Source organism: Suillus plorans (assembly GCF_016647745.1).
Source record: "Suillus plorans strain S12 chromosome Unknown HD556scaffold_27, whole genome shotgun sequence".
NCBI classification, from domain to species: Eukaryota; Fungi; Basidiomycota; class Agaricomycetes; order Boletales; family Suillaceae; genus Suillus; species Suillus plorans.
Genome location: NW_024537411.1, coordinates 127259 through 141142, shown reverse-complemented (window position 1 = coordinate 141142; position 13884 = coordinate 127259). Strand labels below are relative to the sequence as shown.

Sequence of the window (13884 nt, the reverse complement as noted above, 5' to 3'; positions counted from 1 at the left end):
ATGATTGTTGTGTTGACATGATATTCGTAGATACACCACGCACAATCAATGTACGAGCTCCGAAACGGCCCTCCATTGTATGCGCAACTCGATGGGACAAAATCTGAGTTTGAGATACGGAAAGCGAGGAGGGTGGCGGTACCAATGTTGGATATTAAACCCTTCGCTATGGTCACTCAGTCCCGCTGTATTATCTAAGTACCTACAAATATCGTTTGTTCTCGCGCACTTCGTAGCTTCCCTCAGTTGACTTCGCACGTCCGCTGAGGTTAGTAGCACCTTCGTATATCTCATGTACCTAACTAACACACATCTGTAGCTGAGCTGCTACAGGTATATACCAATACATTCAGTTGACTTCACACGTCCGCTGAGCTGAGCTGCTACAGGTTATGAGCCCTGCGCACCAATAGTAAAATTTCAAATTAGGCGCGCGAAGAAAAAGACTCACAATGTCCGTTTCAAATGGAAAACTGGGAGAAGACTTTCTCCGGATCCCGAAGCTAGCTGCTGATGGGGAAAATTGGATGATGTATAAGGAGCGTCTACAATGGTCGATAGACGCTCATGGATTGCTCGGCCACTTGGATGGCACGGAGAAAAAACCAATTGACCCGCAGACCCTCCCTAATCGTGGACCGTCCTGGACACCAGCAACCCCTGACGAAGTAAAGGAGGTCAGCACGTACAAAACAGAATTGAAAGACTGGCGCACGGGCCAAGCAATCACAAAGCAACAAATTGCGGGAACAATTCCCGATTCCCTATTCATTCAAATCAAAAATCTAGATATGGCCAAAGACATCTTTACGCACCTTTCGAGTCTATTCGAGCAACGCTCGCGCGTAGTCTCTGTCGAGCTATTGCGCAAATTGCAGGACCTAAAATGCCCCGAAAAGGGCAACGTTCGCGAGCACCTCGACAAAATGCGCTCTGCAAAGGAACAGTTGTCGTCGTTGGGCCATGCGCCAACGGACGAAAGCTTCGCGGCCATGATCATGAGCTCGCTCCCGGCGTCCTATGACCCACATCCATCTGCGCTGACAGCATCAGCAAAAGTATCGAGCGTTAAGCTCACCTCGGATGTACTGATGTCGACTATCGTCGACGAGTACGATCGTTGAGCGTCGAAGTCGAAAAAGGCCGGATCTTCGAGCGATGACGCAGCCTATAACGCAAATGCGGGCCAGCGTACTCGTAAGATAAAGGGGAATTGCCACAACTGCGGCAAGTATGGCCACATGCAGCGTGATTGTCGCGGACCTGGGGGAGGAGGATCAGCCGGAGGAAAAGGGAAAGACAAATCCGACGCCAAGGGAAAACGAGCTGAAACGGCCGCCAGCGCCAAAGACAAGGCAAATGATGACGAGCCTGAAGGTGTTTGGTTAGCGCATGAAACTGCAGGAACAGACGAACAAACCTCGCTCACATACTCGATGCTAACAAGCTCGAGTCATAGCCAAGAACAGCGGATCGAACTGTTCGACTCTGGCGCATCACGACATATGTCGTCGTACCGCGACCTGTTCCAAGATTTCGTCAACATCGCCCCAAAGCCAATTACAACCGCTGACAAACATACCTTCCAAGCAACTGGCAAAGGCAAAGTCATGATTCTGTTGCCAAACAGAAATTCCAGTACACGCATCTTGCTGAAAGATGTCCTATACGCACCTAAGATGGGCGTGACCCTCGTGTCAATCAGCCGACTTACCGCGGCCGGATACGCTGCACTATTCCGCGACAGCTCCTGCAAGATATTCAATGATAAAAAGAAGCTGTTGGGAGAGATTCCGGTGAATAAGGGCTTATATAGTGTCAAAAGACCAAAGACACCATACGCTGGAGCAGCAGCTGCAAAGGAAAAACTCACCATGCAGGAACTTCACGCCAGGCTAGGGCACATGGCGCCAAGCACCATCGCGCAAATGATCTGCGACGAAGCAATCACCGGAATAAGTCTTGACGCGGCCGAAAAGACGATGGACGGTTGTGAATCCTGCGAGTACGCAAAAGCTGCTCGAAAACCCATTGGCAAAGTCCGCGAGCCTGCGCGCTGTGAAAACTTTGGTGACGAAGTCCATACGGACTTATGGGGACCTTCTCCAGTAAGAACTCCTGGCCATAAAGAATATTTTGCGTCATTTACAGATGACCACACACGATTCACTCACCTGTACCTGCTAAAAACCAAAGATGAGACGTTCGACGCGTACAAGAAGTTCGAAGCCTGGGCGAGTACGCAGCCCGACACGAAGATCAAGCGTCTGCACTCAGACCGCGGTGGAGAATTCACTAGTGAGGAGTTCACACGTCACCTAAGTAGCAAAGGGACAGAATGCAAACTAACCGTGCACGATACGCCAGAGCATAATGGAGTTGCTGAACGCCTTAACCGAACTGTCGTGGAAAGAGCTCGTGCATTGCTGCATGCCAGTGGACTGCCCAAATTCCTATGGGGGGAGGCCATTATGCACGTAACGTGGTTGAAAAACCGAACCGTCACCCACGCGCTAGGTAATAAAACGCCTTATGAAGCGTTATTCAACAAAAAGCCCAACCTGGAGAACTTACCTGTCTGGGGGAGTCGCGTCAAGGTCCACACCACTGACGGCTCCAAACTGGACATGCGCGCGATAGAAGGACGATGGGTGGGCTATGACGCACAGAGCAATGGGCATCGAGTGTATCTGCCCGACACCAGGCGCATAGCTGTCAAACGCAGCGTCAGATTTGACACCGCAGAGGTCAGAATACCTCTAGAAGGACCTGAGGAAGGGGGACACCACACGGTACGAACCGATGATGTCGGTTCAACAACCCCACCAACAGTCAGCCACACGGCACGAATCAATGATGTCAGTTCGAAACTCACCGGCAAGCCACCAACCCAAAACCCTGTTCCACCTTCTCCTACAGACCACCTAGGCCCTCAATTCGAAAACGCAACGTTACCACGCCGATCTGGACGAGTGAGAATCGAGTCAGCGTACATAAAGAGCCTGCGCGAAGGCACAGGCACAACGGACGGTAGTAGCGCGAACTTACCTCGCGGGATGCAGCCCGTGGGGGAGTCGAGTAACCTGGCTGCAGAGCTAGGAATAGAGGGAGAGTATGGAGAGACGGACGAGGACGATGAAGAAGTCTTTGCGATGGTAGCCGGAGTTGCCGAAGTGGAGAGCACAGACCCCACAACGCTGGAAGAAGCTAGAAAAAGAAACGATCGGTCAAGATGGGATGAAGCTGTGAACAAGGAACTCACCGCATTGAACGAAGCCGGCACATGGTCCGTAGTTGAAAAGCCGCAGGGAGTAAACGTTGTAGGATGTAAGTGGGTGTTCCGCATCAAGCGGAATGCGGATGGAGAGATAGACAAGTACAAAGCCTGGCTGGTAGCCAAAGGCTATTCACAGGTCTATGGTGTCGATTATTACGACACATATGCGCCTGTTGCGTGTCTCGCATCTCTCCGAACCATCACGGCAATTGCCGCGCGTAATGACTGGGATATTGATGTCTTCGATTTCCACAGCGCCTTCCTCAACGGCAAGCTCGACCCCGACGAGATCATCTTTATGCAACTTCCTCCTGGACTTCACGTCGACTCTCAATTCAAAAACCCCGTCGCACGCCTCCATGTCGCGCTTTACGGCTCCAAGCAGGGAGCTCTCAAATGGTATCAACAGTTATGTCGTCTCCTTCACGACTTGGGGCTAACATGCGCAGAATACGATTGGGGCGTGTTTTACAAACACGTTGGCCCTGACATCCTCATCCTTGCTGCTCACGTCGACAACTGCACCATCACTGGCAGTAACCGCACGCTCATCGCCGAGCTCAAGCAGCAAGTAGCTGCACGCTACAAACTTACGGACCTTGGCTCAGTCGCATCTCTTCTCGGCATGAAGGTGACGCGCGACCGTGTCGCGCGCACCATCTCGTTCTCGCACGAGACGTACATTGAGTCCATTCTAGCTAAGTACAATTTCACCGACTTCAAGCCCTGCTCCATTCCTATGGACCCAAACGCACCACTGTCCCTTTCGCAATCTCCCAAAACACCGGCTGAGGCCACCCTCATGAAGAATATCCCGTATCACGAAGCTGTAGGCTCGCTGATGCACCTAGCCATCGGCACACGACCTGACATCGTGTTCGCCGTATCGACCGTCGCGCAATTCGGCGCGAACCCGGGGATGGCGCACTGGGATGCTGTCAAACGCATCTATTGTTACCTCGTCGGTACGAAGAAACTTGCACTCACCTTCGGAAGCTGCAGGCAAGGACTGGAAGGGTTCTCAGACGCAGACGGCGCGTCGCAAGAACACAGACACGCGGTGTCTGGATATGCTGTAGGACACGAGCTGGCGCTGGGCTCGTATCGAGCTATTTCACAGTACACGCCAAATACCTGTCACATGCTAATCACTTCCCGATGTTATCCGACGCTAACCCGCCAAACCGACGTTTAGGCCGCATCGGACCCGATGTTTTCCCGCGCACTTGTCCTATCCGTGTCCCGTCCCGTCTTGCTAGCCCCACTAGGTGTGTAGTTCATTATTTCGCACATTACTCACGTCGTAGCCAGCGCTATTACATGTTTTCCCATAGTCCGCAGCACCTCATGTTTATTTACATGTACTTCGGATCCGAAATACTCCGCCGCTACTTTCGCCTATGGGTTCCGCATTTCTACGTACTTACATATATATTGGACTGACCTCGAGCATTATTCATTATCCAAGTAGAGGGGAGCAGTTCCCCGACGCTTAGTGGTCAAACCCGATATTTCGTAGTTCTTAGTTGATATTGCGAATATCATCGCTCTTTCATTATCCGTATCAGTCATTGTTATTATCGCGCACACCGCTCGCTCTTCCGACACTCGCTATAGCGTTGCTATTAGTTTCCGACACCCCGAACCAGAACCCGATACCCCGAAACCCCGAAAAACATCGGACCCGACGCTTTTGCATCGGACATCGTAATTATACCTTCGGACATTGTTTCCCGCGCTCGGACTATTGACTCCACATCACTCACTTACCCTCAAGACTATTCCCAGACCGCAGACCCCTGGGTCGAACGCACTTGTCGTCTCAAGTATAGCAGACTAGGCAGTGCAAAGACCACAACAAAAATATATCAGTTTGGAGCCATCTTCGTATAGCCCCACTCAGTATTGTTGTTTCTACAACGCGTTCTTGTTAGACGGCGGGGCAGTATCCTGGGGGTCGAAGAAGCAGGAATTAGTGACCCTCTTGACGACAGAGGTGGAATATGTTGCAGCGACGCATGCTGCAAAGGAGGCTATCTGGCTTCGACGCTTCATCAGTGAAGTCTTCCGCCCGCTCACCCAACCTACTGTCCTCCATTGTGACAACCAGTCCACAATCGCGCTTGCTCAGTCCAGGGTGTTTCACGCCCGGACTAAGCACATAGATATCCGGTATCATTTTATTAGATTTTCTGTTGACAAAGGTTCTATTTCTTTAGTTTACTGTCCTACGGACGATATGGTCGCAGACACCCTTACGAAACCCCTCCCCAGCTTGAAAGTTAAGCACTTCGCCTCCGCCCTCGGACTACGCTCGGTTTGAGGGGGAGTGTTGGATATTAAACCCTTCGCTATGGTCACTCGGTCCCGCTGTATTATCTAAGTACCTACAAATATCGTTTGTTCTCGCGCACTTCGTAGCTTCCCTCAGTTGACTTCGCACGTCCGCTGAGGTTAGTAGCACCTTCGTATATCTCATGTACCTAACTAACACACATCTGTAGCTGAGCTGCTACAGGTATATACCAATACATTCAGTTGACTTCGCACGTCCGCTGAGCTGAGCTGCTACAACCAAGGGAGGCGTGGTTGATTGTGGTGGGTGTTAGGGATGCTACAGTATTGTCATGATGTGATGCTTATTGTCATTGTGATGTGATGTAAGTGGCGTAAGTGGCACCTACTAAAAAGGCAACAGGTGGTGGTCATCATGATCAGGCATGTCAGGATGATACTGGGGCAAAGAGATGACTTGCTCACCTGGAGTAACATGATTGCAAGAACCAAAGAGTTCGACGATGCTCCTTATTGGGGTTTGATAGCCACTAGTATTTGTAGCATTAGCATTATGTAGTGAATGTACATTTTATGTTGCGACTTACACTTTTGTCCTTCGAAACATACGTGTCCACTCCACATGTCCAAGTCCATCACCTGTTTGCCTGTAAATAGGTTGTAGTTGGAGATCATCGATCATCTCCAGCCTTTTGGATCCTTGCTGATACATGTTTATTGATTATCGTTTATTGTAGCCTTGGGTTTGCAGACTCATCTCTATGGAAAAGACCAAAAGGAATGTCCCAAAACCGCTGCACAACAAAGCAGTCAAGCGCACGGCAGAGCGTAACGTCGGATGAGAGTATTGGCAATTTGGTCAGTAGGATTCAAAAGTCAGCGTCAGGAATGACACAAGCTGCAGCGTGATACATACAAATTCCAGAAAAGTAATCAGCCATATGCAAGTCCTAAGATGACCACACTGGCCATGTCACTCAGAGCTATCATGGATATTATGATGGCACTACATGCAACAGTGGATGCAATCGTGAAGTTCAACACCCTCATATATGAGGCAATTATTCCTGTCATGCAGCATCCCATAAAACAGGCTGGATTCATTATCACAAGCTAAGTATAGTAAAGTGAATTGACAATTGACAATTTGAGAACAATCCTGGGTGTACGGAGTAGAATGAGAAATTGATGTCAATTCCATGTTTTGTAGAGTCCAGTTGCAAGTAAAATGAAGGGAAGTAAAACCCAATCTGAAATAGCGTTGACCTAGGCGTGATCAGTTGTCAAGACTGTGATTTTTTGGGGGTATGCCAGATACATTGTAACATACCCAACGGTCATTAGGATGAAGAGAACCTCACGAGAGCATTTTCGCGCCACTACAGTACAACCGACAGTAGGTGCTGGCAGTTCTCGTGTATGCATGGATAAACAAGCGATCAATAACAGAGCACTGACACACCTGCACTGGCGTGAATGGCTTTTGCAAAGCCAACAGTACCATTCAAAAAGTGATTGAGCATAATCAGATGAGTCATGGAACCAAGTGGTGTATTGGATGTGACAGGAGACATCACCAATGTGCGTTTTCTGGAGAAGTGTTGAGAGGTGACCGCAATGCTGGGAGCGTACGTGTACTAATAATCTTCCGAGGTCATGTATCAACTTTGGACATAGAGTACCATGCAACTGATGGGTACCTTGGTAAACTCCAAAAGATTATTTGTATCTGTTCAAATGCCAGTGTTGATTGATCTTTGGTTGACGCTCAGACACCAATGTTTTGTAGGAGACCGTCAGACAGAAATGCATTTCTACTCTACTGCGGAGTCACATGAGTGTGGGTACGACAGACTAAGAAAATGGGTGAGAGCGCGAAGCGCTATCCGGCCCCGAATGAAGATCTGCCCGAGAAAAGGTGAGCTGCGAGTCCCCCGAAGTATTAGGAGTTCCCAACGACGCATCGCAGCGACGCCGGAGAAAACCCGACATAGTAGGAGGCGGGGACGACTTACGATTCGAATTAATGTTCACTGCACTCTCGGCATTGAATAACAAAGGAAGTTCTCGTGAAGCGATGGGATGGCTTGCATGTAAGGCGCCATTATCTGGGCATGTTTGCGAAGATATATTTGAAATGCGTCGCTAGCCCAGTGACCTTTGGTCTTGACGACTTCGAACGGAATGTTGCATAGCAAGTATTCTAGAGTGGAACCGATCCGGATACCATGTCCTTGAAGCGGGTCTGAACCTGCAGCTCTGGCTGCTTGCGCTAAACGGCTTATAAACTTCTGTTTCGTTAAAGGTCTGTGTCCGTTTTTGAAGCGATACGAAAATAAGGCGCCTCCGGCAGGAGGTTGGTTAACTCTGAGATGGTTGAGCAGCGCTTCCTCAGGGTCCGAAGGTCCCATTTGTTTCGCAAACGACACATCCTCTCCTTCTCTGGAGGTCTTCATCCGAGGGATACGAAAAACTCTCATCTCCAGGTTGTTGCGGTCACGTTCGACTCGCATATCCGAAGGTTTGATGTGGGCGTTGGGGTCAAATGCTGAGAGGGAAGGGACTGTGAACTCCCCGACCCATGCGGTACAATAAAAGGACGCCGTGAGGCAGCTGAATACTGAGGCGTCGAGCGGTGAGTCTAAGTTGAGATGGTCGCGCAGTGAACAAATGAAATCGATGGTGTACGGGCGACATTTCTTATGTTTCGACGACTGGGGTGTGAGGTTCTCCGAAGCTTTTAGTAACATGTCGATCTGGACGTCGTTGAGAGACCATGTCACACCATGTAGAATGTGCCAGGCTCGGACACCGAAGACATAGTTTGCGATGGTTTTCCCAGAGTATGATCCAGCGGCAAATGCAATGAAGGCGGCGATGAGGGTAGAGGAAGCCGGTGTGCGTTCTGGTTCTGGTATCTCGTGTGAGTCACAGTATACGTAGAAGACGAGGAGGCCTGAACCATAGGATTCGTGGGTGCTGTCTGCCCATGCGTGGCACATGACGTCTTGGATGTGCGTCATGTCTTCTATGGAGAGCGTGTCTGGTTTAGGGCGGGATGTGAACGGGAGCCACAAGCGCAAACATTGCTTGGCGGGACAATGCAGTCGTAACGATGAGGGTCGCGGGCTAAGGTCAGGAGCATAGGCTGCATGGCCGTTAGCACTAGCCGCGGGAGGTCTGAAGTGAAGTGGAAGAAGACCTACTATATCTGCGACGCTTGGAGGAGCTCTTCTCCTTGCCGTTCAAGGGTTCAGTTCTCGAACGCACGCTCAACATCATTATGCTCGGAATGGGTCTTGGGGGACCTGAGAACCGGGACTGGCTGATGGCACTTTCTATGCTCGTTGGGGTGTAGAGGGGCATCGAAGTCGACGACAAAGTCCCGGATGGAGGGAGGGATAGGAATGGGGGGCAAAAGAAGGGAGCAGTTAGGGTACCTGCCGCGTGATGGGTCGTCTGTGGGATTAAGAGCACTAGGGACATAGCGTGTGAGGATGATACATGAAGCGGATTCAGCGGCGCAGTGAATGCGCTTGAAGACAGTGTTAGTTGGACGGTTGCGACTCCGTCCTTTCCACCACCCTTCCACAACTCCTCTGTTGTCTCCGTAAACCTTGAAGCAAGGCAGAGGTTGGGGCTGTGAGTTTTGGATGATGCTGAGGACGAGAAACTCGAAGCCGACGGCTTCGGCCCATCTGATGTCGCGGCTGTCTGCTTTCCACCCTGGGATAAGACGCCATGCGCACCACCAGCCGTTGACCCAAATTGCAATTCCCACGCCTGAGCTAGCATCAGAGAAGGCATTTGGGTCGGCGACGGTACATGGGCCTGGGATGATCCTGCTAACGTTAGGTTGCTGGAGGGAAGCGTACCACCACCTAAGATCGGCGGCGCAGTTCTTTGGTGGGGTGCGAGGAATGAGAGGACGGTCACCGAAGATGGAGAGCATGGCTTCCAACTCGGTGATGTAGGCTCTCCCGGCGGGAACAACGTGAGCGGCGTGTAGCAGCTTTCCGTGAAGCTTTTGGACATCGAGGAGAGAGTGGCGTCATCTAGACTCCCAGGCTGAAATAGCCGCCAAGTACTTCTCCTTTTTGTCCCTTGGGATCTCAAGGGTGTGCGTGTCGATATCCCATGTAAAGCCTGTGAACGGCGGGTCAGAGCGAAATTGAATGTCTTTGGATATCTCCCATGGGGTACCGGTGTAGGACACGAGCTGGCGCTGGGCTCGTATCGAGCTATTTCACAGTACACGCCAAATACCTGTCACATGCTAATCACTTCCCGATGTTATCCGACGCTAACCCGCCAAACCGACGTTTAGGCCGCATCGGACCCGATGTTTTCCCGCGCACTTGTCCTATCCGTGTCCCGTCCCGTCTTGCTAGCCCCACTAGGTGTGTAGTTCATTATTTCGCACATTACTCACGTCGTAGCCAGCGCTATTACATGTTTTCCCATAGTCCGCAGCACCTCATGTTTATTTACATGTACTTCGGATCCGAAATACTCCGCCGCTACTTTCGCCTATGGGTTCCGCATTTCTACGTACTTACATATATATTGGACTGACCTCGAGCATTATTCATTATCCAAGTAGAGGGGAGCAGTTCCCCGACGCTTAGTGGTCAAGCCCGATATTTCGTAGTTCTTAGTTGATATTGCGAATATCATCGCTCTTTCATTATCCATATCAGTCATTGTTATTATCGCGCACACCGCTCGCTCTTCCGACGCTCGCTATAGCGTTACTATTAGTTTCCAACATCCCGAACCCGAACCCGATATCCCGAAACCCCGAAAACATCGGACCCGACGCTTTTGCGTCGGACATCGTAATTATACCTTTGGACATTGTTTCCCGCGCTCGGACTATTGACCCCACATCACTCACTTACCCCCAAGACTATTCCCAGACCGCAGACCCCTGGGTCGAACGCACTTGTCAGGCAAGTATAGCAGAATAGGCAGTGCAAAGACCACAACACAAATATATCAGTTAGGAGCAATCTTTGTTTTGTTCCTCACAGTATTGTTGTTTCTACACCGGTTTCTTCGGAGAGAGCATTGATGTCTGCCATACAATAAGAAAACTTTCCGTCTTCAGTTGAGTGAGGGGAGTTCTGTGATAAGTCGAGCAGGGGGAAAGAACAATCTTCGTCGTATTCTTCCAGTTGGTCGTTTGGTAGGGTTGCGCCTCGATACCACTTTCTGCCGCCGTCTCTACGAAGACCTCCCTGGTCTTGGATGCTGCGGGCCCACAACCTCCACTGCTCATTATATTTCTCCAGATGTATCCGCAGGATGCGGATGAAGAGATGGTCATCGACCCATTTTGACAATGGGCCGATCCCTTCGCTGCGGAAGATGTCAGCGCCGGCGTCAGCAAGGCCTCCATAGGAGCCGGCCGCTGATGAGCATCCAAAGCAGAAACTGGTGTCAACGGCGAAGAGGTCTTCGCCTGTGCACATGACCAGGCCAGGGTATTGGGAAGGGTGGAGGGGAATGGTACGGTAAGCCTCTGCCACGTCTCGTGTGGCACCTTGGGAACCCGGGGGAAGTCGCCAGATGAGTAGACAGATGGTGGAGAATGTACCATACGTGCAGGGGTAAAGGTTTGAGTCGATGGAGGAGTTGATGGAGGCGATGGGACGAGTGAGAGAGGAGAGGCTGTGGGAGAGGTTCTGGATAAGTCGGAACTTTCCAGGTCTTCCAGGCTTCGGAATGATCGAAAGTGGGGCCGTCTGGAACGGTCCAATGACGTCTTCCATTTCGGCCTTCGATAGGGGCCCGAGGTACCTTCCTGTGCTGAATTCTCGGCTGAGAATGGTGGAGAAGGCGGAGGCATGTTCGACGATGGAAGGACTATTAGGAGGAGTATATGTACAAGTAATAGGCGGTATGCTGCCCTTGAAGCCGAATTGTAAGGATTGAGGTATGTGCGGGTAAATATGTATGAGACCAGATTTATTGAGGAAATGGGACCATGCAGTGGCGTTGTAAGGAGTGAGGGCGTTAAGCTTCCTGGCCTCGAGGGCACTTCTGAGCTCCATGATCTGTGGTGCCGCAACCGAAACACTCATGGACGTGGTCCTTGCTGGTGCTGGTGCATCCGTTGGGGCATTGCCAGTCATAACACAGCTGTAGTCCTTGGGTGTTGACGAGGCATCCTTTGCCGTTCCTTCGACAAGATGTGGGAGTCTTCCTGTCCCACAAGAATTCGCTTTTGCACTTGTGGACGTTGTGTGCGAAGCGGCCGAGGCATACAGCGCAGGCATGAAGGCCGGGTGATGCTGCGCTGCTCTGAAAAGGGGGCTTCTCATTGGTGGAACGTTTAGGGTCTTGGCGGGGACATTTGCGACTAGGAGAGGGTGCTCGGTGGGGAGGCTGTCCTGACGAATTTCGTGCAGGAGAGTGCGAGCGTGAGCGAGTGTTGCGAGTGGATGTCCGGGCTTGGTTGCATTGGGAAGGCGTTGGGTGTTCGCGTTTGTCGCCGTGTGTCGACATCGCTAGCTGGAGCTGAGTTTTGGGAAAAGCGAGAAGGTGGGAGGAAGGGAGAGGGTTGAAGGGAGATCATGAAGCAGGGTGGCAGCAGGAGCGAGCAGGTGGTAGCAGGTGGTAGCATGTGGTAGCAGGTAATGGTAGATAGTACCGTGGAAGCATGGTTGGTAGCAAGTTATGGGGTGGTAGCAATAAGCATGCGAGGACACGATGGGAAGCAAAGGATTAGTATGTGACTATTATGGGTCACGAGACGGGACGATGAACCTCAGTGAGACTGTCAAGGTGAACTTTGTTCCACACCTCTTCGGCCAGGTTTTTCAAAAGAGTTGAGTTGAAAATACTGATGTCGAAGGCGTTATCCAGGGTAAGAGTGTCATGCCAATCTCTTCACACACGAGCAGCGTAGAGCAGTAATGCTTGCTCGCCAAACGGTTCGGCACACTGTGGGTGGGAGACAATGTTCATGAAAAACATCGTGATAGCCCGTTGGTGCTTTTTGGGCCATCCGAGTCTGTTGATCTGGAGGAGGAAGCTGTTTTTCGCCATGTCGAATTGTCGCCACTCCAAGCTGTGGTCTTGGATGACTTTGCGGGAGGGTCTGAATGATGCGACCGGCTTTAGGGCTATGAAGTCGTCGACTTTCGTGAAGCCGAAGGTGTTGTCGGCTGAAGACTTTGCCTCGTCAGCTGCCTCTTTGCAACCGTCTGGGCTAAAGTACCACAGCTCCACGTATTCGTAGGACTTGAGCTTGTGTATGGCGTACTGGGAGGGGCGGTGAGTAAGGGAGTCACCAACAGAGATGCCTGCCTTGAAGTCATTGATCTTTGGCTTCTTTTTCTCTGTCTCCCGGCGCTCCTTCTCGGCCTCCTGCTCTAAGGCTCGCTTCTCCTGTTCTGCGCGCGCCTGCTCTGCTTGGGCTGCTTCGTTTGCTAAACGCGTCTCTTCATTGGATTGCGCTGTCCATGCTGCGACGTGGATGTCTCGGTCTTGTTTCCATCCATTGGACAGTTCGTTGGCTGCTTCTTCGTGGGTAAGTTGTGAGTTTCCGATGATCCGGTTTCTGATTCCGTCAAAGGTGGCAGAGTTGAAGTCTGGTTCGATGTCTAATGCCGGGTCTGATGCAATACGCGCCATGTCAAAATGAGAGAAATTCTTTGTTTAAGATAGAAAATAATGCTACTAGGGAGGAGGAGTATGGGTAGAGAAAGAAAAGAAAAGAGCTCGACGATATGCTCGTCGATGTTCTTACTGGTGGAAGAGCGGAAAGAAGAAGCGCCGGCTTCTTCCGCTCTTCCAAAGACGAAACTCTAAGACTACGCTCGTGCCTCGCTACGTCATAGAGTGGGAACACATGTCTTAAACGAATGGAGTTTGAACCAACCCAAAACCACAAAATTGCATGAGGAAACTAGGCATCATCATGATTGTTAGACTCACAGACAGGACAACATTTTGCACATTGAAGGGTATCAGTAAATGGCTCACTCGGCCGGATGGTGCGGAAGGCTGGATCTGGTTTGCATACTCTGTTTACAGTGAGTCCACAAGCATGTGTAACAAGCATCCTGGAATGCGACTAAGCACTCGAAGGATTCTCGCAAAGGGGCACACAATGCCCCGCCAGTCTCCGCTGTAAGTGATGAACATACTCCATCAACCTCGAATACCGAGGTGAGTTTTCATACTTTCCCTTTAGTTTTTGTGCTCTCTAAATTTTGATGTTCGTGCAGGCACTTCCAGATGCACAACTGGGTGTCTCGCCAGTCTCTGCTCCCCCTGAACCATCAACCTTGAATACCGAGGTG

General features: G+C 50.8%; 1 protein-coding gene across 1 annotated transcript; it reads right to left on the bottom strand.

Moving 5' to 3' along the window:
* Positions 1-12322: 12322 nt before the first annotated feature.
* On the bottom strand, positions 12323-13213 carry HD556DRAFT_1432047 (uncharacterized protein; the record flags this gene model as incomplete). Its single annotated transcript, XM_041305081.1, has 3 exons — positions 12323-12419; positions 12471-13182; positions 13207-13213. 3 exons carry the CDS (start codon positions 13211-13213, stop codon positions 12323-12325), a joined length of 816 nt encoding a protein of 271 aa, XP_041160350.1.
* Between the last annotated feature and the right edge of the window lie 671 nt (positions 13214-13884).